General features: G+C 39.1%; 1 protein-coding gene across 1 annotated transcript in view; it reads left to right on the top strand.

Moving 5' to 3' along the window:
- The window catches only part of LOC136864560 (esterase E4), a 327051-nt gene that overhangs the window by 288323 nt on the left and 12459 nt on the right, over nucleotides 1–26269 (top strand). Inside the window, exons 9-12 of the mRNA XM_068226335.1 lie at nucleotides 10242–10416; nucleotides 21518–21693; nucleotides 24566–24713; nucleotides 24798–24930. Of these exons, the coding sequence (XP_068082436.1) occupies nucleotides 10242–10416; nucleotides 21518–21693; nucleotides 24566–24713; nucleotides 24798–24930 (632 nt within the window). The remainder of the gene's footprint in view (nucleotides 1–10241; nucleotides 10417–21517; nucleotides 21694–24565; nucleotides 24714–24797; nucleotides 24931–26269) is intronic.

Here is a 26269-nt window from a genome sequence, read left to right as displayed (position 1 = left end):
ACGAATAAGCTTGAATTAGATTTTTAACATTAGGAAAGATCATAATACAAAGATAAAACAGGAATTCAAGAGGATGAATTGGGGCAAGTATTTGTTTACAGGGAGAAGAACTAGGGATGGCAAAAATTGACCAAGGGAGACGTTTGAATTTCAAACTTCTGTCAAGTCATTTAAGAAAAGACTGGATAAACAACTGATAGGGAATCTGCTACCTGGTGTTTAATGATATTTGATACCATACCAGTAAAATCAAACAGTAACTGGACATGTGTAAAAACTTTTATTACAGAGGACATGGAACATGGAACATTCTACACATTACCACATTCAAAGCAAGCCTGTTGAGCAGTGACATACTTCTGCCAGTGTCTGTAGCACTTCTTGAAGCAGTTCTTCAGTCCATCTTCAGTCACTTCTCATAGAGTGCATATTGCATTTATCTTCACCTCTTTGCCCAACCCAAACTTCGACCTCTTGAGCAAGATTTTGATTTTGTAAACAGCTAGTAATCTGCCAGAGAATATGGAGGATGAGGAAGGACAAGTATGTTATGGAGTGACTGGTGTGCTGGGGCGTTCTGTATTTGACACAAGAAAAACATTTTTTGTTGTACTGCATAATGAAGTCACGAAAGAATACCAACATATTCCTTAATAACAATTCTGGGTGGGGTGGGGGCAGATGACTGGCTCAGTGGCTTAGCTGCTGGCTTCCCACCCAGAAGGCTGAGGTTCGAGTCCTGGTCAGTTCTGGGTTAAGATTCTCATCTTAACAATCACATGGCACCAGAAAAGGCATGCAGCCTTGAACTTCCAGTCAAAAACCACAATGATCCTGGGTGGCTCCAGCGACCCTAGAAGTAGCTGGCAAAAGATGAAGAAAGTCAAAGTCTCCTCAGTAGCAATTCAACCTTCAGGAATGAATTTAAAATATACCAGCAATTGAACATCAAGGAACACTACAAGCATAATATTTCCCTCTGATCGGTCTGCACAAAATCATTTTTGTATTGGTGAGGTAGGTGATTTCCACATTTATGACTGCTATTTGGATTGTGGGTCAGAAGGAGAACACCATTTACATTACTTCATCTCTATGTACAACAGATTTGCATCCTAGTTTACCCTGTCAAACAGTACTCCACCAACCAGCTGTTGCCCTTCCCATTGCTGATCAATTAGACCACTCAGAACAATAAAACACACATATATTGTGTCTTCATATCATTGTGGTCAACTGTCTGCAGTTCCATCTATCTGAACTCTTGATGAACTCTTTCAAACATTTGACAAACAAACAAAATCAAAAACCAATATTTTCATTTTAAAAAATAGTGTAGAATATATCATGAATACAGGACTGAATGAATGTATGAAAACCTACAACCTGTTTTCCAGTCAATGACCGGGTCAGGGATGGGATGAATGAAGCCCCCAACTTGCTGCGAGTATAGGAACTGTGCCGGCTGCCGAGGTCCTCTGAGGCAATGATTAATGACTGACGGATGAAATGAAATGATAGTGGAGAGTGTTGCAGGAATGAAAGATGACAGGGAAAATCGGAGTACCCGGAGAAAAACCTGTCCTGCCTCCGCCTTGTCCAGCACAAATCTCACATGGAGTGACCGGGATTTGAACCATGGTTCCTGCGGTGAGAGGCCGGCATGCTGCCGCCTGAGCCACGGAGGCTCTCATGAATACAGGACTGACATGCTTCAAATCTCAAACAAAATTAGTTTCTTAATGACTGGCTTTTGTTCTGTTTCCAAGAGAGTGGGTTCGATTCTCACTGGGGTTGATGGTATTTGAGGGTTGTTAAATGCAACGTCTCTGTGTTACTGATTTCTAGTACATTAAAGAACTACATCACTTAAAATCCATTATAATGGAAGGCATGAAAACCTCTTCACTCCAGTGGACTGCTGTAGCAGTAGGGAGAGAGTCATGTTGGGTAGCCAGTAGACTGCTATTGCAATCGTGCAAGTGTGATGCTACACGGCCAGTAAACTGCAGTAGCACTTGTATGTTGTTCAGTTTTTCTGTGCTTTGCTTTGAAAGAATGCTGGAGAAGTTACAGTTGTCTTGTGAGTCTGCAGTTACTAGCAGTCACAAAATGTCAGTTAGAAGGTAAGGGTTCAAGTGACCATTGCACTCATCATTTGCTGCAAAATTGCTGTTCCCTGCCAATATATTAGCAATTCTATAGTTAGCTTCAATGCATTACAGTACCGTATTTCATAATTCACAAAAAACTGTATACTGCAGATAATCATCTTTATATCAGGTAGTGATTTTGAAGACGATGAAGACGGAAAGATTTAACTCTACCAATGCTGCATCCAAAGTCATTGATCTAAAAGGAGGATGAATGAAACTTACTAAAATATATGCAAACACATTTGATTGTACTGTATATTTAAAACAAAAATGTCAAACTGTTGTGGCTTAACAACATGAACAAATGCGAGCGAGAAAGTGGAGAGCAGAGAGTATCCTATACAGCAGGCAGGGCCAGCCACCCTAGGCACTCGTCCTCAAGGCCACACTTCTACTTTCACTTTACTGGAGTGAAAATGTAATAGAGAAAGAAAAGCACTCATTCTCTTTACTGACATGTTCCACAAAAATGTCACAGTAAATTCTGATTGGTACTGCTCTCAACTCATTCACCTCAGGACAGTAATAAGAATCATAAGGCCTCTGCTACCACGGGCAAACATTGTGATTTGATGCCATTTAGGCTGCATGCATGTCGAATATAACATTCCATTTCACTCTACCACATGGCAAGGAAACTAGAACATTACTGGATAACCTAATGGTAAATTTTTCATGAATTTTGCTGGGTAAACACTGAATATGTCACTAAAGATCTTTTACACATCAACATTTGAGCTGAATGGATTTTATTCCTGATCTTCAAAAATCCGAGTGCCTCTTAATAGGTTTCAACCTGCAGTCTTGTAATCTGGAAGCTGACACTCTATCACTCATCCATAAAGGGAGTCATCACAACAGTTACATTTGTAAAATGGCTCTGGCTAATTAACAATTAAACAAGATTTTTTAAAATATTCATTCAGCAGAATTTCAGACCATACATTTCCTTGCTAGGTTTTGAAAAGGTGATATGGAATGGTAACCACTATAACACAGAAATAAAGATTTTAAGGAGAAGGTGAACTCTACAGTGTGATGGCAGTAGTGGCAGACTTGTAACTTAGATACTTTCCAACAGAACAAAGATGATCTAGGCCACCACCATAGCTTATTTGGTAGAGCAACCAACGCGAAAGCAGGAGGTTGTGGGTTCGGATACCACTGGTGTCCAGTTGGCCATTCTTGTTCTGTACAGTACTTAACATCTCTTCAACACGTACTACATGTTCATAACACGACCTAATAGGTTGAAAGTCAATTTTGATTACGATGTGGTCGTGAAAATTCAATATTTATTGAGAGTACATTTATTTACCAAAAAAAGAAAAGAAATAGAAAAGATGAAAGCTAGTAAAGCAGCACAAATTGATAACATTCTTGAAGATAGCCTCTACTAAAAGCAAAGGGATGAGATATTTTACCATATCTGAAGTATACTTATTTGATTACTGTTTGCATGAAGGAACCATACTAAATGAATGGAGAGTTGCTATAGTAGCCCCAGTGCACAAAAGAATGGGTGAAAAATAAAGCGAATAATTACAGGCCAGTGAGCTTGTTTGTGTTGCACGTAAGCTCTGGGAAAGCATTCTTTCTGATTTTTTTTCCCGCTAGTGGCTTTACGTCGCACTGACACAGTTTGGTCTTATGGCAAAGATGGAATAGGAAAAGCCTAGGAGCTGGAAGGAAGTGGCCATGGCCTTAATTAAGGTACAGCCCCAGCATTTGCCTGGTGTGAAAATGGGAAACCATGGAAAATCATCTTCAGGGCTGCCGACAGTGGGGTTCGAACCCACTATCTCCCGGATGCAAGCTCACAGCCGCGCACCCCTAACCGCACGGCCGACTCGCCCGGTACTGATCATATTAGACACGTTTTAAAAGTTTTATTAATTTTTTTTTTTGCTATTGGCTTTACGTTGCATCAACACAGATAGGTCTTATGGCGACAATGGAACAGGAAAGGGCTAGGAATGGGAAGGAAGTGATCTTCAGGGCTGCCAACAGTGGGGTTCGAACCCACTATCTCCCGAATACTGCATACTGGAATGGAAAATTCTCCATTCGGAATTGCTAGGCGGGCAATAATCCCATTCTGGAGATTTATCTCCCGTATGCAGTTATCAGACTGTGCCTCTTACAAGGGCTTCTGATAAATTTACCTGCATACACCCCAGCGTCAGTGGGTAGGGTCTGACACATCCCAGTCTAGTGTCAGACCTAAGACAAAACGCTGGTTAATAGAGCAAAACGCCTGAAAAGCCTTACATCTGATATGTTTTTGACATACTGGATACTGGCCGCACTTAAGTGACTGCAGCTATCAAGCTCGGCCGTTGGAAAAATTACTAACTTGTTTGATAGAAGGCAGTCTGGGTTTGAGAAAGGTTATTCCAGTGAGGCTCAACTTGTAGGATTCTGGCAAGATATAGCAAATGTTTTAGATTCAGGAGGTCAAGTGGACTGAATTACTATTGACCTATACAAAGTATTTTATAAGATAGATCATGGGGAACCTATAGAAGAAAATGAGGGCTACTGGACTAGACAGAGTGACTGAATGGGTCACTAAATTTCTAGAAAATACAACTCAGAGAATTAAGAGTAGGGGAAGCATTATCTGATCCTGTAATGATTAAGAGGGGGGTTCTGCAAGGCAATATTTTAGGAACTTTATATTTTCATTTATACATATATAAATGATATGAGTGTCCGGCTCAATGATTAAATGGTCAGCATGCTGGCCTTTGATCCAAGAGGTCCCAAGTTTGATCGGTTGAAGGCTGGGTCGGTTAATTCCGATGCTCAGTGGCTGGGTATGTGTGCCATCTTCTCGTTGGCTGAACGGTCAGCGTACTGGCCTTCGGTTCAGAGAGTCCCGGGTTCGATTCCTGGCCGGGTCGGGGATTTTAACCTTAATTGGTTAACTCCTACGGCACGGGGGCTGGGTGTATGTGTTGTCTTCATCATCATTTCATCCTCATCACGACACGCAGGTCGCCTACGGGTGTCAAATAGAAAGACCTGCACTTTGGCAAGCCGAACCCGTCCTGGGATATCCCGGCATTAAAAGCCATACGACATTTCATTTCATCATTAGATTTAATCATAGGTAGGGCCCCGTCCTCACAGATGTGCAGGTTACCTATATGGCATCAACTTGAACGACCTTTATCAGGACTCCCTGGAGGACGCCCACCATTTTTATTAATGATATGAGTCTCCATTTTTTCCAATTGACTTTACGACGCACTGACACAGATAGGTCTTATAGTGACGATGGGATAGGAAAGGGCTAGGAGTGGAAAGGAAGTGGCTGTGACCTTAATTAAGGTTTAGCCCCAGAATTTGCCTGGTGTGAAAATGGGAAACCATAGAACACCATCTTCAGGGCTGCTGATAGTGGGGTTCAAACAAACCCATTATCACCCAAATGCAAGATCACAGCTGCGTGCCCCTAACCGCATGTCCAACTCGCTTCGTAATGATATGAATAAAGAACTGCAATCACAGACAAGGCTTTTTTGCAAATGATGATAAACTGTAAAGAGAAATAAATAACTTACAGGACTTTAAGTGACTGCAAAAAGACCTCGACAATGTTGTGAGATGGACAGCAGACAATGATATGATGGAAAACGGGGTGAAAAGCTATGTTGCACGGGTCACCAAGAGGAAAAGTTCCTCTCAGTTTTGATTACTGTGTTGACAGGGTGTGAGTACCTCACGGGAATCACATACCGGAACATACATACATACATCTTCATTATAGACTGTTATCCCTTTCAACATTCAGTCTGCAAGCCTCTGTGAATGTACTAAATGCTGCCACAATCCTCTATTTGTAACTAGTTGTGGCCTTGTTTGGTTCTATACCTCTTATCTTTAAATTGTTAGATACTGAGTCTAACCATCATTGTCTTGGTCTCCCTCTACTCTTCTTATGCTCCATAAGAGTCCATTATTTTCCTGAGTAACCTATCCACCGCCATTTGCCTCGTATGACTCCACCACCAAACCCAGTTTATACGTACAGCTTCATCCATCAAGTTCATTCCTAACCTAGCCTTTATTACCTCATTCCGAGCACCCTCCTGCCACTTCTCCCACCTACTTGTATCAGCAATCATTCTCATTACGTTCATGTCTGTTACTTCCAACTTATGAAAATGATATCCTGAGTCCACTCAGATTTCACTCCGTACAGGAAAGTACAGAATATTGTTGACCGCAACTGCGAGCTAACTGCATTAGCTCTACTGCACCTTGACTCAATCTTATTTACAATACTACCATCCTGGGAGAACACACATCCTAAATACATGAAATTATCTACCTGTTCCAGCTTTGTATCCCCAATCTGGCATTCAATTCTCTTGGATTTCTTACCTACTGACATCAATTTAGCCTTGAAAAGGCTAATTTTCATACCATACTCATTGCACCTATTTTCAAGTTCCAAGATAGACTGCAGGCCTTTGGCACAATCTACCATTAAGACCATGTCCTCAGCGTAGGCCAGACTACTTACTACATTTCCACCTTACTGAATCCCTCCCTGCCACTGTATACCTTTCAGCAGATGATCCATGTAAACTAACAAAGGTGAAAGATTTCAGCCTTAGCTAACCTCTGTAAGTACCTTGAACCAAGAACTCATTCAAACATCAATTCTCACTGCAGCTCAATTGTCAACATAAATGCCTTTGATTGATTTTAATAATCTACTCTTAATCCCATAGTTCCCCAGCATGGTGAACATCCTTTCGTTCGGTACTCTTGTCATATGCTTTCTCTAGATCTACAAAACATAAATATAACTGCCTATTCCTCTCATAGCATTTTTCAATCATGTGGCACATACTGAAAATCTGATCCTGACAGCCCCTCTGTGGTCGGAAACCACACTGATTTTCATCCAACTTACTCTCAACCACAGATCACACCCTCCATTCCACGATGCCAGTGAACACTTTACCTGGTATACTGATCAATGAGATACCTTGATAGTTATTGCAACCCTTCCTGTTCCCTTGCTTAAAGATAGATGCAATTACTGATTTTGTCCAAACAGAAGGCACCTTACTAAAACACCATGCTAATCTTTTTACTCTATCAAGCCATTTCATCCCTGCCTTCCCATTATATTTTACCATTTCATGTCTAATTTCATCTATTCCTGCTGCTTTATGACAATGGAGTTTGTTTACCATCCTTTCCACTCCATCAAGCACAATTTCACCAATATCATTGTCCTCTTCCCCACAAGCTCAGTTGTTCATGATGTCTCCAGGAAGATTTCATTTTACGTTGAGAAGATTTTTGAAGAATTCCTTCCTCCTGTCCAATGATTCACTGGGAATTCACCTGGTCAATAACAAGGTCCTATTTGTGATCCTCCCTCTGGCTGACTGCCTCCTGAGCTAAGTATTAGCTTGTTCTTGACAATACAAGCAGCAATACTGTACCTTGTTATTGACCAGATTTCTTTTTGAAAGCTTCTAGCGCTCAGACAATTTGACAAAACCAACAGTAAGCCAGGTCCCTTTTCTCTTCCATCTCCTGAGCTACAGCTCAACAACAACAACAACAACAACAACAACAACAACAACAACAACAACAAACACAAACACAATCAGTATACTGAAACTCAAATCAATCAGTTGCTAACTGTTTTTAACAAAATTTGTACAAAGAATGATTGTACTCTAGTTGTTCTTTTAAGTGTACACGTTAAAATATTCTAGCCTAGCTCACGTGCTGGCTTTCTGACTTGAACTTGGCAGGTTTGATCCTGGCTCAGTCCGGTGGTATTCGAAGGTGCTCAAATATGTACGCCTCATGTCAGTAGATTTGCTGGAATGTAAAAGAACTCCTGTAGGACTAAATTTGGGCACTTTGGCATCTCTGAAAACCATTAATGTAGTTAGTGGGATGTAAAGCAAATAACATTATTATTATTATTATTATTATTATTATTATTATTATTATTATTATTATTATTATTATTATTAAGAAATTATGTAGAATGTAACTAAAACAAACTGTCACACAGGCATTTTTAACAATTTCTCAGAAGATAAGTTGATGTATTCAGTAGTATTCAATGTACTCAAAGAGTGATTTTACTTTCAAGTTATTATTTTTAGTAAGGCTAAAAAAGTCTTCCAGTAAGACGAAACATGTACTATATAGACATTAAAATTATGTGTATTTTCACTTGTGAAGTGATGTGTATTGATTAGTTGGACACTTTAAATAACATAAAGTTCTTAGTCAAATTACATCAATACCGAACATTACAATGAAATTCGTCAATCGTAAAAGTGGTATATTCCAAGCTGAAAGTGGAGAGAAGGAGTGGAATGACATTAGTAGACAAATAAACTTAAATGGAGTTTTTAAAAGTACGAAAGATCAAAATATGAATAAATAGTTGGAATCAAGAGGACAAATTGGGGTAAATATTCATTTATAGGAAGAGGAATTAGGGATTGGAATAATTTACCAAGGAGGATGTTTCCAATTTCTAACCTCCTTGAAATAATTTAAGAAAAGACTAAGTAAACAAAAGGTAGGGAATCTGCCACCTGGGCAGCATCCATAATTACAGATCAGTGGTGAATGACTGACCGACCAACCGACCGACCGACCGACTAGCAAGAATATTTTTTCCCATTCTACAAATTCTACTAAAATTTGTCATTACCATAAACATCTGCCTGCTGTCATTTCCTGATGGATACAGTACTTTTGCATCCATCTCTTGGCACAGGCCAGAGTAAAGTGTAGCTTCCACCGAAGTCCCAGTCAACATCCATGGCTGTGACAATATGGAAGTTGCTGGGGTATGGGTAGTGCTGAGTAATGAAATTCAGAGCATGACTAGTGCATCTGAGTGTTATGAAAGGTGCTGCTCATAGGGTCAGTCGTGCTGCAATAGTACTTTCTGACCCAGTGAGGAAAGCAATGGCAAACTACCTCACTCCTCATCTTGCCTAGTACGCCTCATTTTGGTGCTGCCATTGGTTTTTGGGGTTTCCTTATAACCGCATAACCTTTGGTGGTGCTATTTGAGGATCCAACCAGCCTCTGGGCTGATGACCTAACAGACAGACCATAAACATTACTTCAATTGCAGAAATGCAATGAGTTTGGAAAATCAGAGCAATTAAGGCATCATAATTAGTAATACAATACTTCACTTAGTAAATCAGCCATGTATACATACAGCAAATCTTATTCTTCATTTTCCATACAGAATGAAGTAGTTCATAGGTCATATTATTTCTGGCTCATGTATTTTCCAACTTAGCTGTTTTCAGGAATAAATATCCTAGTGATGTATTTCATTTTGAAATATGTGTATTTATATTGCTGTTACTATGAACATTCTGTTACTTAATGAGGCACAACCATAACTTTACTAAAATAACAACAAGGGAGAGAAAAGTTCAATTCACCAAGCTCGACAGCTGCAGTTGCTTAAGTGCCGCCAGTATTCAGTATTCGGGAGATAGTGGGTTCAAACCCCACTGTCGGCAGCCCTGAAGATGGTTTTCCATGGTTTCCCATTTTCACACCAGGCAAATGCTGGGGCTGTACATTAATTAAGGCCGCGGGCGCTTCCTTCCCACTCCTAGCTCCTCCCTGTCCCATCATTGTCATAAGACCTATGTGTGTCGGTGCAATGTAAAGCAACTTGCAAAAAAAAAAAAAAGTTCAATTCCTAAATTTTTAAAATATTTTTTCTTTTCTTTTTACAATTTTCTTTATGTTGCAAGGAGACAGATAGATCTTGTGGTGACAATGGGATAAGAAAGGGCTAGAAGTGGGAAGGAAGGGGCCATGGCCTTAATTAAGGCAAAGCTCACTATCTCCCAAATGCAAGGTCACAGCTGTGCGACATTAACCACACGGCCAACTTGCTCGGTCATACAGTTCTGTGTGCTTAAATGACTCACAGATGAAGCTCATTTCAAATTCATCACTACTGTGCATATCAGAATATGATTAATTAATTATGGTATTGTAACAATGTGTCACTGCTTTCAAATAAAACAATTATGTGTGTTTGTGCAGGACTGGGGTATTGATCCAATCCTGATATTCCTACCTGTAATTGAAAAGAAAACTGGTGATGGCATGGATCATTTTCTTACAGAAAATGTAGCAAATATTTATCTGTCTGGAGATTTTACCCAAGTACCTTGGATCACTGGCCACACTAGAGATGAATTTTCATGGAAAGCTTCAAGTATGTATATTTAATTGATATTAGAATATTCACTGTGGAATAATTAAGTTCTGTTAAGTTACACACTGTGTAACCATGCATGGATAGATATTCTAGATATAGATACTTTATACATATGTGTTTACAAGGTGACTTGCTGCTCTTCATCTGTTTCTTCTACATATATAATAAATTTAATTCCTGTCAACTGTCTTACCTAGGCATTTAAATATGATTAAGTTACTGTTTATTATTACTATTTACTGAATGCTCTGAGGGGGGGAATGTTTTGAGTTCATTTTGGCTTTATTTTCTAATAGACAGTCAACTCAAATATTTTTCACCACCAGGGCTAAATGATAGACAATGTGACCAGAAGTAAATTGTACATACTGATGCTGCTTCTAAATGGCCATTTCTTAACCCTATGAGCACTGTGTGCTATTATGGTTTTTCTACCGCTGAGCATCAAGGCCAGTTTCCGTTTCTTTGCAAGCTTTTGTTTGATCACTCACAGTTCAGCTATTATTGTAGGTAGAAAATTGAAATTTTTGTTATTTTTACTAATATGATTGACTATACGAATAAAGCCTTACTCAGTTCATTTATGACCATTAGTAAACATTTGGCAGCGAAAATTCAAAAATATTATTTAAAAATAAAACAAAAGTTTAGCAATCAAATTTAGGTACCAGTATAACAAAAATTTTTATACATTGTGAACATATTTATTGAATAGTACAAGGTATTATGAAGCTTAATTGAAAATTGCATTCATTTTGTACTTAAAATAGATCTGTAGTAAAAATAATTAATTTACATATCCAAATGAGCCAAAAATAAGTCTAATTACACTGTATGTCAATCCTTATGAAATAGGTACGAACTTCTTTTACAGAATACTTATATAACATACTACAAATAATAATAATAATAATAATAATAATAATAATAATAATAATAATAATAATAATAATAATAATAATAATAATAATAATAATAATAATAATAATAATAATAATAATTTTAAAAATCAGTACAAGTATATTTTCCAAGACCTTTCAAACACACTTATGTTTTGTCAAGCACAATGAATATATAATAATTTTCACAGCAATAAATGAACAAGAATAGGATTGAGAGCAACTAGGCACAGCAGACAAGGTGCACAGCGAGACTGCTAGTGTTGTTGCCGCGCGGAGTAAAACGTGCCAATAAATATGCCTGCTGATTGGACTGATATACCAAAACAATGAACTTGAACTACATTGGGAAATTCTGAAAGGAAATGACTGTTACTTTTAATAATAAAAAATAAATACTGAACGTCCTTTTGAAAGGACGTTGGCATTTTTTCAGATGAAAACCAAACGGGCTTTCAGAAGGACGTTGGCACATAGAAGGTTAAACCTTTATATCCTTGAAATATACTCATTAATAACATATTTATATAAAGCCATGTAGAAAATTCTGAGCCACAGTATACACCATTTACTAAGACATTCTATTCTCATTAACACAGGACCTTGCACAGCAGACAAGTTTTAAGACTGACATGCTCCATGTACATATCTTACTCCTTTAACTGAACTCCCTTGCCATGTCATGCAGGTAATTTTTGTCAATACACAGATGTAACATTTATTATAAGTCTGTCATGCACAGACATGCCATATAGATGAATACTACAGCTGGATGGGATCCAGACAGTAGCTTACTTTAGGCAGGCCATGCAGAACAAGATATTGCCGAGTTGCTAAATATCACTAAAGGTGGTATGACTATGCCATGGAACAATTACAGACAGACAATGTGAATGGTAAGCCTTGTAGTGGTATCCCACCACTACCATACAAAACCAGAAACAATACCTCGAAATTATACCTCGAAAGCACGCATTCTGCTAAGATTACTGAGCTCATCATATGAACTGAAACCTCACTCATCAATAATGGACCATTCATAAATGGAGGAATATGATGTTCAGTGATGAGATCAGGATTGATCTGAGATCTGACACCAGACATATAAGACTATGGAGGGCTTCCAGACAAAACCAGCAATACAGCCAAATTCAAGATGACCATCAATTTGTTGGATGAGGTGTCATGTTCTGGGCTGGAACAATGGTTGGACAGCAGACTCCTCTCATTCTCATCCATAGCACTCTGACAGGCCTCCAATCCTTTCAAGAGGTTCTAAATGCCATTGTTAGAGCCTACAAGCTTGATGGTGAAGACCATTTTCTTTTAGTAAATGACAATGTAAGACCTCATTATGGTAGAACTGTTTGTTACAAGGGCAACTAAATGGCCTTATAGACTGCAAACACTTACTCCCAATCAAGGAAGTCATAATCATTACTAATGCATGATATTCACCTCTGTGATAACCACATTAAAAGTTTGCAGGGAAGACAAATGTCTACTAAAGCATTTGTTTCACAAAGTGACCTGGCTGCATGGTTTGGGTTGCACAGCTGTGAGCTTGCTTTTAGGAGATAGTGGGTTCAAATTGTTTTTCTGTGGTTTCTCACTGTCACATAAGTCAAATGCTAGGAATGTACCTTAATTAAAGCCACAGACACTACCTTCCCAATCCTAGCCCTTTCTCATCCTTGTATCACCAAAAACCTTTGATATATTAGTGTGATGTTAAACCACTAGAAAAAAAGAAAAAAGAGAGAGTGAAAGAATTATTTTATCTTGATGAGTCATTGGTCAAGAATATGGAATTTTTTGCAAGTTAAATATGTTTATCTTGTATAACACTACCATAAAAAATCAATGAAAAGAATATAAAACATCAAAAGACAAGGACAAAAGTCAAACTTACAGTACTCCTAGCTTTTGTTCATGTGTTTATAGCGTTTGTCTTGCAAATCTATAGCTGCTAGTAGAGTTACCATATGTCAGGAGCAATCAGTCAGAAGGTAAGGATTTGAGTGACCTTTGCGCTCATCATTTGCAGTGTAACTGCTATTCACTGCCAAAGTATTAAAGCTTCTATAGGTAGTTTCAACACCTTGTTGTACCATATTTCATAATGTATGAGAAACTGTATACCATGGATGAAGCTCTTATCCTCATATCAAGTAGTAACTTTTAAGAAAATGAAGACAGGAAGGATTTAACTCTGCCAATGTTGCGTCCAAAGCCATGGATATGTGCAAATATAATTGACTGAACTACATATTAAGAAAAACTGTCAACCTGTCATGTCATCACAACAACAACAAATGCGAGCAAGATAGTGGAGAGCGGAAAGTATCCCGTACAGTGGGAACACCAGTCACCGTAGGACCCATCCCCAAGGTCACACATTCACTCTCACTTCACTGGAGTGACAATGTTAACCCAGATCTTAGTCAGTCTGAACACTATCAGTGTTTTAATACTTTCTTTAGATAACACAGATATCACTTCAAAGCAATCAAAACTTCAGCTAGTTCCCGACGAATAACAACACTCTACATTAAGAAAATAATCAAAACAAAAAAAAAAAAAATCTAAATATTGTACCATACTAAGCATTTATTGCAGAGTAAGCAATAGTTGCAGGATGCACTTATTAGTGTGTTGGCCCACCCATAGCACAGAGACAGGTGGTGATACAGTTAGCATTGAGGCATACAGATGTCTGATATTCTCCTGAGGAAGATTCTACCACAGCTGCCTAAGTGACCCTCCAAATCTGCCAAAGTTGCCATACAATCTCACCCCAAGCATTCTTGATGGGCAAGAGATCTGGAGACCTTGTCAGCTAAGGAAGCATATGACATCATAAAGGCAGGCCGGAGATATCCATGTTGTGTGAGGCCAGGTATTGTCTTGCTGGAAAATAGGGCTGTTGAGCAGCACCAGGAAAGGAAGAACACACAGTCGCAGAATTCCCTGGACGTATCACCATGTCATCAGGCTTACATTTAACACCACCAGGATGGAGCAGGAATCATAGGAAATGGCACCTCACACCATGACACCTATAACTGGGGCAGTGTGCCGCACTACAATGAAGCGTGGATCACTGTGCTAGCCAGGATATTTTCCAGATTCAAATTCAGCAGTCATCTGTATTCAAACAGAACCGTGATTTGTTGCTGAAAACCGCTCATTACCAATCTGCAAGCTGCCATGCTACCCGTTCCTTGCAGAAGTTAAAAAATGTTCAGTGATGCTCAGGTCCTAAAGGTTGACATTGAAAGGGATGCCATGATGACAGATCCTGTTCTCCTAGCTGCCTGGATATGTACTGGTGGACACACAACAGCTACTGTGACATGTTTCTGGATGGTGCACAGCAATGCCTGTGGAATGGTAACAGCCTATTGTATGATGAAACAATCCTCTCTGACGGAGGTCTGCCGGGGTGGATCCAAATATTCTCGATGCTTGTGTGAGTTCCCTCACATTCCCGCTGCATCCAATGATGCACAGTGAAGTCGAAATATTTCAAGTGGCAAGCAATGCACATAAATATCCAACCTGCCACTCTTGGTCTGACGATGTAGCCTCACTCAAACTCATCTAACTGGTCGAGTGTGCTGTCAAGGCATGCTGCATGTTCACTGAACATGCTCTGTGGCTCACACTGCTATAAAGGCCTTATTCAGTGTCTTGCACCTATAAAACAAACAGCTTTAAACACAAATGGGACACGTCAGCCTATGACGATACTGTGTGCCAACTTTCGTTGTACTTCTATGATTCCTTCATGTTGCACAGTTCAGTTTGCAAATGAGTGTATATTTACACTCTATTGTATCATGCCAACTTACCTTGATTTATGTCTAGTTACATGGCACTATCTAAACTACCATGTTTAATTAACAGATTAATAATTAATTAAATATTTATTTAACACATATCCATCTGTATTCATGTGTGTTGTGAATTTAATCCTAAATTTTATTATAATGGTGTTGGTGTTTATTTTATTTACCAATATCATACAGAGTTTCATTAAGTTTATTTATATATTCTGTAAATATCCTTATGTGTTGTAAAATAGGCGATATGTTACTAAAGTGCAAAGTGTTTTAAGGGAACTTAGAAGGACAAAAATCAAACAGTTTAGTATTTTTAGATTTTCTCCCTACAAAATAATTTTGAATTTCATGATTAAATTAGTAAATCATTTCTTAAGATACTCATTCTACAAACAAGTTCTTGATGTGTACTAATTTATAGTTAAATATAAATACAGTTTTCAAAGGCTTTTGTTGAGACTTCAGAATTTTCAAAACTAATTGGCATAGAAGGCTATGGTTTCCACAGATTTGTAAAATAATGCCTTGTTCCTTCAATAACAAGCATGACTGCCTAAAGTGCCAAATTTGTTTTATAGTTCAGTGTTTGATTGTGGTGAATATTCTTAATGAAATACTTTCAGCATGGTTTCTACCATCTGAGATTTTCAATACATTATATACCTGCATCTCTATACTTACAACTCGGCCCACTAAGGTAGGCCAATGGCCTTGGGTGGAAGAGCCTTGTTAAGATTGGGTGATGGTCCCCAGTGGAGGAAATGTCACTGAAATCCAGTGTGTTCTGACCCTACAACCAAGCAGGTGGACAAGGAACCCCTTATTTCTTAGTGGAGGTGGAAGAGGTCATGCCAGATGGATTGGCTGTGAAGGCGCAACTCAAATGTACTACCCAGCAAGTTGTGATCCACCTTAAACAAATTCATGCTTATGGCATTCTCTCCTGCTGTTCCTCTAAAAGCCCAGCGGCAATGGGATAAGGATGACACAAGCAGGTCTGGGTAAACTGGAAGCTTCTAGTCTGAACCTGCACATTGGTGGCAGATGTGTGATGGTCGCCTTCCTGAGACCCTGTGACTACTCAGGGATCCGGTCCTGCATCTGTGACTGGGCAGGCTATTTAGGACCATCGCTGCACCCCTGAATGGGGAAAGCCCTAGAAAATGTGGGCTAAACATCGGTAGTCACTTTCAAAATCTGTCTGGGAAACGGCACTCAGAGGGTTACCCCAACTTGCGGTCGAAATCATAAAAGAAAGAAATCTACGTTCATCACTAGGTATTGGTGCATGGAAAGTCAGAACATTATTAGACAACGATTACAGACCAGAAAGAAGAACAACTCTCATCAGCCATGAGCTAAAGAGACTCAACATTGATGTCATCACCCTGAGTGAAACCAGACTCACGGGAGAAGGAAATCATCAAAGCTTCATCAGGCTACACCATCTTCTGGAAAGGAAAGGAGGAAAATGAACATCACATCCATGGTGTGGGTTTTGCAGTAAAGACTAAATTGGTAAATTATAATCGACTCACTCCCATCACAGTAAATGAAAGACTCGTGACTCTCCACATACCTCTTGCAGGAGGCAGATTCATTACTCTCATGTCCTCATATGGATCCACTCTTAAGGATGCTAAGAACCGTTTCTACCACCAACTGAACACAGTCCTCATCAAGGTGCCTGCTACAGACAAGCTTGCATTACTAGGAGATTTCAACGCCAGAGTGGGAGGGGAACAACCTCTTATGGGGAAATGTCATCCATCCCAAGAACCATGGAATTGGGAACTGCAATGCTAATGGTCTGTTACTACTTAGCCTGTGTGTTGAGCATGAGCTCTTTATCACCAATACCCAATTCCAACTGCCAAATTGCTTCAAGACCACATGGATGCACCCACACTCTAAACATTGGCATATGATAAGATTATGTCATCACCCAACAGTGCAACAAGAATGATGTCATAATTACAAAAACAGCCCGGAATATTGATGAGTGCTGGACAGATCATAAACTTCTTATTAGTCGATTCAGGATTACCATCCATAAAAAGCCATGAACCCACTTCACGAATCCAACAAGGAATCAACTTGATACGGTAGTGTTGCCACAGAATACCAAAACTCTGTTCTAGAACAACTAACTCACAATCCAATCAACACAAAGGATGTAGAATGTGAATGGACCACACTTCAAAATATCATTACAGAATCTGCACAAAAAGTCATTGGCTATGAGGAAAGGAAGAGACAAGACTGGTTGATAATAACAATGAAGAAATCTTGAACCTCATCAAGGCTAAATAGGATGCCTATCTATCGATTTCCTCCAGTGAGAAAAAAATGCATTTTCAAGAACTAACACAGAAGTGTCAGTCTGAAATCAGGGAAATAAAAAACAAATGGTGGCAGCAAAAAGCCAAGGAACTTCAGAAATTCTCAGATATCAGGGACTTATGCAACTTTTACACAGTACTGAAAGAGTTGTATGGTCCTGTCCGCTCATCATCAGGAACTCTGAAAGCTATTGATAAGACCACCATTCTTACAGACAGAAAGGACATCTTGAAACAATGGAAAGAGCACTTCAGCTCACTCCTGTAGTTCTGCTGCTGCTGAAAATTTTCTTCAAAATGCTCCTCAACATACTCTCCAACCCTGGATGGACACTCCTCCAACCTTCCAACAGTTTATCAAAGCTTTCAGCAGAGTAAAAACAGTGAAGGCTCCAGGATCAGACAACATTGCTCTTGAACTCATTCACAGTGGAGGCTCACCTCTAAAAACCAGGTTTTTCTATTTGATTCTTCTAATCTGGGAAACCAAATATATTCCTGCTCCCATGAAAAACTCCAGAATAGTTACAATCTTCATGAAAGGTGATCGCAGTATCTGTGGAAACTACCATGGTATATCCCTGCTCTCCATAGCTGGAAAAATATTTACTAGAATCTTACTGAAGTGACTTCAGGTTGTTTCTGAGAGGTTACTACCTGAATCTCAGTGTGGGTTTCGTGCTTCTCGTGGTACAATTCACATGATCTTCTGCGCAAGACAACTCCAAGAGAAGTGAAGCGAACAAATTGCACTTCTGATCTTAGTGTTCTATGACCTTGAAAAGGCCCTTGATATGGTTCCTCAAAACGCTATGTGGATGGTTTTGAGGTGCTTTGGATGCCCCAAGTATTTTATTGGTCTGATCCAAGCTCTCCATGATGGTATGGTGGGTCAGGTACTGCATCAGAATGATATCTCAGAAGACTTTCCAATCACAAACGGGCTCAAGCAGGGATGTGTACTTGCACCTACACTTTTTGCCCTGTACCTGGGAGCTATGTTTTATGAGACAACGCCTGCAAACACAGGTGTGAAAATTAAATATTTGTATGATCGGGGGGGCTTTACAACCAGGCCAGACTTCGCTCCAAAAGTAGAACCTATTCCAACCGGGTCACAGAATTGCAATATGCAGATGACAATGCTTTTCCAGCCCACACACCAGAAGAGCTTCAACAATCTGTCATCTGTTTCAATAGAGCTTATGAACATTTTGGCCTGTCAACATTCAGAAGACCAAAGTGCTTACTCAGTCTGCTCCTGGAACCAAACCCCCAGATTTTGATATCACCATATCTAGCACAGCTCTGGAAAGGGTGCAGCACTTCTCGTACCTTGGGAGTAGTCTCTCAATGCGCTGCACCTCTGAGAAGGACGTGGAAAACAGAATACAGACTGCCCATGTGGCCTTTGGATGTCTCTCACATCGTGTATTCCAGAACAAAGATCTAAGTGTCTGCACGAAAATAATGGTGTACCAAGCTGTTGTTATTTCTACGTTACTCTACGGGTGTAAAACCTGAACCCTATATTGCCGGGACATCAAGAAACTGGAACACTTTCATCAACAAAACTTAGAACCATCATGAACATCAAATGGGATGACTATATAACTAACATAGCAGTTCTCAAGAAAGCAAAGCTAAACAGTATTGAAGCCACCATCATTGGTCATCGGCTTAGATGGGCAGGTCATATCCATCATATGAGTGACAGCAAACTCCCTCGGCAAATCCTGTATGGTGAACTCAGCACAAGCAAGAGGAATCGTGGTGCTCCTCTGAAGCGATATGAAGACCAACTTAAGCTGACCCAGAGAAGAGTACATATAAACCCAAATACTTGGCATGTTCTCGCATTGGATCACCCTCGCTGGCGTGCTACAATCTCAGTTGCACAGTTTGAGCAGGAACATTGAAAACAGGAAGAGGAAACTCACCAGAGAAAGAAGCTACATCAAACACTGCGATGTTCCCCACCTTCCAAAGGATGCAACATGTGTGGCCTCATGTTTTATGCAAGAATTGGTCTGATAAGCCATCAGTGCCACCTTCATCGTGTGGACTAAGGATTACGGAACTGCAGGCGAGAAACGAAAACTCTGATATGAGTATCCCACCGACGATGACGACGATATCTCACAAACTCCTGTATGGATAATATTACAATTTTCATCAATGCTTTATAACAATTAAACTAATTCACTAAACCAAAATTATGGCGAAATTTCTCTTACTTCCTGAATTAGAATAATTTATAAACAGAAGGACATTCGGTTGAGTAGTGTTGTGTCTGAACTTGTAGATGTGGGAAGTTAGAATGACAAAAATTAAACAGTTTAGTATTTTTTACATTTTTAGAGTTTTGTTCGAGAATGGCATGAAATGGGGTAAAAAATCAACCCTTATTGGGATGGGTATGTCACGGCCCTTTTCCATGTTCCTTACTTGTACACATGCATAGTGAAGCAGTGTTGGAAGTACGGGTTAATACTCGAGGTGACTACTGCAAATGTTACTGTGGCCTGTTACACACAACAAGAGCCCTTGGAAAAATATTCGCCCACGAAAACCATCAGGGAGAGGGTTCCAAAGAAAGTGTCACCCTAGTGCTTCTGGAGATCCACTGATTGACATGCCGAGAAAATACACCAACTCAAATTGGTAAGTTGATGATACGCAAGGTTGAAAAAAATGTGAAAGTGACTGCAAGATACTTCCAGGAATCCATTATGACACATATCTGTCGAATAGACATCCCACAATTGTATGGAACAGACTGAAACTAGGTGCGGATCTATATGGTCAAGGCTTCAAGTCTTACTGCTAGAACATCTCTGCGTTCTTATCAGGAAATGAAATGGGAATCAGGAATTCATGTAATCCCATGTCAAGACATACCTGTGAAGACACTGATGCCAGTCCAATAGATTTCTGCACATTTGTACTGATGAAAAGACGTCTCCGACATCGCCGTTTATCCCTGGATGGTCTATGAAAAGCTTGCAGGGAGGAATGAGAGAGAATTTCCTTGCCTGTAGTCTGCCAGAATTTGCTTCAATGGAAACTTCATGTCCAGGTGATAGGCCACTGTGCTAGGGGCTCAATAGAACATGACCGGAGTGGTGAAGAGGTACCTCGAAAAGCGAGTACCCTTGAAAATCGGTCAGATATAAACTGAACAACCTCCTGTAATAAAATATCTTTTCAGAAACTACTCTATGTAAAGAAACAGAAATAATAAATCTTATTCTAAGCATAAAGGTCACTTTCTAGTTCAGTGAACATACAGTAGATAATGAATAAACTTTTAAAAGTTCTTTCTACAGAGTTTTCGGTGATATACAGATACAATTACGAGAACTTAAAAATTGGTATGATGGGACATTTCAGTTCTATGTGTGCTGGACTGTCAGATTTAAAGATAACTAGTATTTACTCACAGGTGATGAGAGATTTGCACCACTTAGAAAAAAGCATCAGTTCTGGAAGCATTAAAAATTAAATCAGAGAAGACAGCTTTAATAACCCTACATGTAAGCCAACAGTCGAAGAACTCAAAGGAGTGATCTGTCAGAATTAGAGCTTAATAACATAGTTGCCGGGCTGAGTGGCTCAGACGGTTGAGGTGCTGGCCTTCTGAACCCAACTTGGCAGGTTCGATCCTGGCTCAGTCTGGTGATATTTGAAGGTGCTCAAATATGTCAGTCTTGTGTCAGTAGATTTACTAGCATGTAAAAGAACTCCTGCGGGATGAAATTCCGACACATTGGCGTCTCCAAAAATCGTAAAAGTAGTTAGTGGAACATAAAGCAGGTAGCATTATTATTATTATTATTATTATTATTATTATTATTATTATTATTATTATTATTATTATTATTATTATTATTATTATTATTATTATTATTAATAACATAGTTACTGGTAACTGGTAATTATTATAGTAATTCACTGAAAGAGAGCTATATTCTATATGATGAGTATTAACAAATTGTATTTCTTTTAACAGCTGTGCTGGACAATGATACTCTACGCACTGATATGGATGATAATTTTGATCAAGTGGCACCCTTGGCTTTCATGTATCCAAATCAAAAAAATTCGGACAACATCAGTGAGGCACTGCGTGAGTTCTACCTTCAGGATCAACCTCTCTCAGCAAATAGTTTGGACGGTTTAGGAAATGTGAGTAATATACTTCTATTAGAACTGATAAAATTATCAGGTTTAATTCATAGAGTTGTTTTAAATTTGAAAAAAAAAAAAAAAGCTTCTTTTTTTTTTTTTTTTTTTTTTGCTATTGGCTTTACGTCGCACCGACACAGATAGTTCTTATGGCGATGACGGGACAGGAAAGGGCTAAGACTGGGAAAGAAACGGCCGTGGCCTTAATTAAGGTACAGCCCCAGCATTTGGCTGGTGTGAAAAACCACGGAAAACCATCTTCAGGGCTGCCAACAGTGGGGTCCAAACCCACTATCTCCCGAATACTGGATACTGGCCGCACTTAAGTGACTGCAGCTATCGAGCTCGGTAGCTTCTATTTTAATAATGTTTATTTTGTATACATTGTATCAAACTTCATTATTACCGGGCGAGTTGGCCGTGCGTGTAGAGGCGCGCGGCTGTGAGCTTGCATCCGGGAGATAGTAGGTTCGAATCCCACTATCGGCAGCCCTGAAGATGGTTTTCCGTGGTTTCCCATTTTCACACCAGGCAAATGCTGGGGCTGTATCTTAATTAAGGCCACGGCCGCTTCTTTCCAACTCCTAGGCCTTTCCTATCCCATCGTTGCCATAAGACCTATCTGTGTCGGTGCGACGTAAAGCCCCTAGCAAAAAAAACTTCATTATTGTATCAGGTGGCAGGTAGTGAAGTTTCCACAGTCTGTCAAATTAGTTCGTTTTCTGGATTGAACTGTTTGTTGTTTTGTGTACTGTATATACACATTGCCAATGTTTCGCATACATTGCAGTATTCTCTATCAAGGCAACTGGTGTACCCCTATTTTTTATCTCTTTTCATATTCGACTTAATCTATAACTGAGAGGTTTTTCAATCTGTCAAAACTAATACAGGAAAGACCTGAAAAAGAAAATATTACTTGATTCATACTGCAAATCTGGTCTTGACAGCCTTTTTATGGTCTGAAACCACACTCAGGCAAATAACCATTCTTACTCAATATGGATCTTTGGGTTTAAGTTTTATGGAACAAACAAGTAATGAATAATGCATATATAGAAAGATAGGAATATGGATAGGAATACAAATTAGCATAAACACAATGACAGGTCAATATAAGAAGGAGGAACAACAGAATGAGAAGGTAAGGCTAAACATGAAAATAGAAGAGGATGAGAACAATTTCTACATTTTTGCACTCACTCATCTTCACACTGATGGACTGTCTCCTCATCAATCTCAGCTCCACTTCTTCTTGGCCACTGCTCAGCCCATCTGCATCCCCCAGCCTCATCAGGATGGTGGACATCAACACTCACTGAGGGGTTCATAAGGATGCTTTTCTCTTTTTTATTATTTTTTTTTACAGCAAACATATGAAATTCTATAAAGTAAGTTTCCTTGAAATGTTGCCATCTTTATCCCATAAGATGCATTCCCATAAAATGAATAAACATATGAATTCACCCTACATATAAGTACATTACTTACTTCAGATGAACAAATTTTAGTTAAGTCAGTTGATAAACAGTGACTTATGTGGTTATTCAGCCAAGTGGTTTACAAAGAAGGTGCGTTGGATTTTGACTGTAGCATAATCTTTCTCAGTATTTGTGATGTATAATTTCAAACAGAGCCTCTATGATTCAGGCAACAGTGCGCTGGCCTCTCACTGCTGGGTTCAGTGGTTCAAATCCCGGTCACTTTATGTGACATTTGTGCTGCACTAAGTGGAGGCAGGACAGGTTTTTCTTTGCATACTGTGGTCATCCCTGACATCTTTCACTCCAGCAACACTCTCCAATATCATTTCATTTCATCTGTCAGTCATTAATCATTGAATCATTGTCCCAGAGAAGTGTGACAGGTGGCACAATTTCTATCCTCGCCGCTAGATGGGACTTCATTCATCCCATTCCTGACCCAGTTGAATGCCTGGAAACAGTCTGTGGGTATTATTATTATTATTATTATTATTATTATTATTATTATTATTATTATTATTATTATTACAAACAATAGCATGGGGCAAAGGAAGAATCTCAGAGAGTGAAATATGAAACAACATTCATTGATCTTGTTTTATGTACGATGATGAGCCAGCTTATCAAATTAATAATTATGTTATGTAGAATAATATGGTCACTCAAAGCGTAGGAATATGCACATTTATACAATGGCAATGTTGTGGAAGCATAGAGTAAATTCTTGGAGAGATGCTCCACTGGTATGATGACCTTAGTGTTTTGTGGGATATGCTGAGTTCTGAACTTCTTATTAAGCTCAGAAGAACTATTTTTGAAGTAACAAGTTGAAAGATCTCATGGTGAGCTGGCATTCTTTTATTTCCCATCTTCATACTAAAGATTTCGCTGGAACGTTACATGCTGGACCAGTGATGTAGGGGTAGTGAGCCTGCTTCCTACCTTGAGGCCCTGGTTAAATTCCTGCTCACGTCAGACATTTTTACCTTGATCTGAGGGCTGGTTTGAGTCCACTCAGCCCACGTGAGAATAACTGAAGAGCCATCTGATGGTAAGCTAGTAGCTCCAGCATACAAAGCCAAGAATCTGTCACACTGACTACACGTCACCTTGGATTCTACAGGCCTTTGAGCTGAATAGAACTTGCTTGGTAGACCAAAGTCCATCAGGACTATTGGCACTATGGGGTTGGTCGGATTGGAATGTTGTGTTATCAAATCCATTAATTATAATGGAAAATTTATTTCTGCATTTTCACAAGCACCTGATGCTTTCTTAAATGTCATTTTTCTATTTAAAACCTACCATTTTCTCCTATAAATATGCAAAACCTATAACTAGGTTACCCTTAATAATATACATTTGTTCATTTACTGCATATTTTCCAGATGTATTCTGATTCAATAATCTGCTTTGGTGTTGATCGTGCAGCTAAGGTCGTAGCCAACATATCTTCAAAGCCAGTTTGGTTTTATGAATTTGACTATCAAGGCCGTTATAGCTTTGTGTATAAGCCCAACTCTACGGTCCCATACGGTAAGTAAATTTTATTTTCATTTCACCTAAATATTGTGGGTTATTATATTTTGTATCAATAATGGTGTTAACATTTGCTTGCAGGTGTGATGCATCAAGATGACTCCATGTATCTGTTTTATATGTCTCTTCTATTTCCATTCTTCAATGACAGTTTTCCCGAGGCTCAAACTGTCAGTCGAATGACACGAATGTGGAGTGACTTCGTTATCAGTGGGTAAGAGAATATACTATATAAATGTTTTAATTCAATTCTTCAAAATTATGTATCAGCAAAAGTTATATCTACATAGTAATAATGAAAGATATCATTTTCATTTTCAATGCTCTGCAATACTGGCTCCTAGGCTGTATGGTCAGCACAGTGGCCTTCAGTTCAGAGGGCTCTACGTTTGATTACTGTCTAGGCCAGGCATTTTAAATGCAATTAGGGCAGTCACCCAAGTGACAGATTCCCTTTCAACTGTTTACCTAGACTTTTCTTGAATAATTTCAAAGAATCTGGAAATTTATTGAACATCTCCCTAGGTAAATTATCCCAATCCTTAACTCCTTTTCCAATAAGCAAATATTTGCTCCAATTTGTCCTCCTAAATTCCAACTTTATTTTCATATTGTGATATTTACTATTTTTAAAAACACTACTCAAACTCATTCGTCTACAAATGACATTTTATGCTCTCTCTCCACTGACAGCTGAAAACATACCGCTTAATCGAGTAGCTCATTCCCTTTCTCCCAACTCTTCCCAGCACAAACTTTGCAACATTTTTGTAATGCCACTCTCTTGTCAGAAATTACCCAGAACAAATCAAGCTGCTTTTCTTTGAATTTTTTCCAGTTTATGAATCAAGTAATCCTGGTGAGGTTCCCATACACTGCAACCATACTCTAACTGTGGTTTTACCACAAACTTACATATCCTCTCCTTTACAACCTTACTACAACTCCTAAATACTCTCATAATCATATGAAGAGATTTGTACCCTTTATTTACAATCCCATTTATGTGATTACCCCATTGAAGATCTTTCCTTATATTAAGTTAACATCTATAAGGAATCTTCACACCACCACTACAGTGATTAAAAATGAGAGGCCTTTTCCTCTCGGTGAAATTCACAATCTGACTTTTCACCCAATTTATCATCATACCATTGCTTAATATTCAAAAAGTACACCGAGAAATATGAACTTTGTATAAATGTCTAAGTTGGACATATATATAGTCCAATAATGCAGGAGTTGGAATGACAAAATCTGTCTTGTCTTCTCTGTAGGCTCTCGAGGCACATTCTGGGTGATGTGCTTCACCATCTGTCTATTGGCATCAGTGGTGTATGCTGGGATCAAGACGTGGGCTACCACTAGACTTAGGTTACCCCTTTTCGATAGTTGGTTTAGTGAATGTGAGGCCTTCAGTATTTTGAGCTGCAGCCAATAGCCAAGGGAGAAGCCTGATGTGTTGTGAAGGCAGCTTCACGAGTTACTGCCCTGGCCACTGCTACTGTCAATACTCAACACCTGATCAGTGGAGATGGAAGCCTAAGGTTTAG

Source organism: Anabrus simplex, chromosome 2 (genome assembly GCF_040414725.1).
Source record: "Anabrus simplex isolate iqAnaSimp1 chromosome 2, ASM4041472v1, whole genome shotgun sequence".
Classification (NCBI taxonomy): Eukaryota; Metazoa; Arthropoda; class Insecta; order Orthoptera; family Tettigoniidae; genus Anabrus; species Anabrus simplex.
This window is presented reverse-complemented; position numbering and strand designations above follow the sequence as displayed.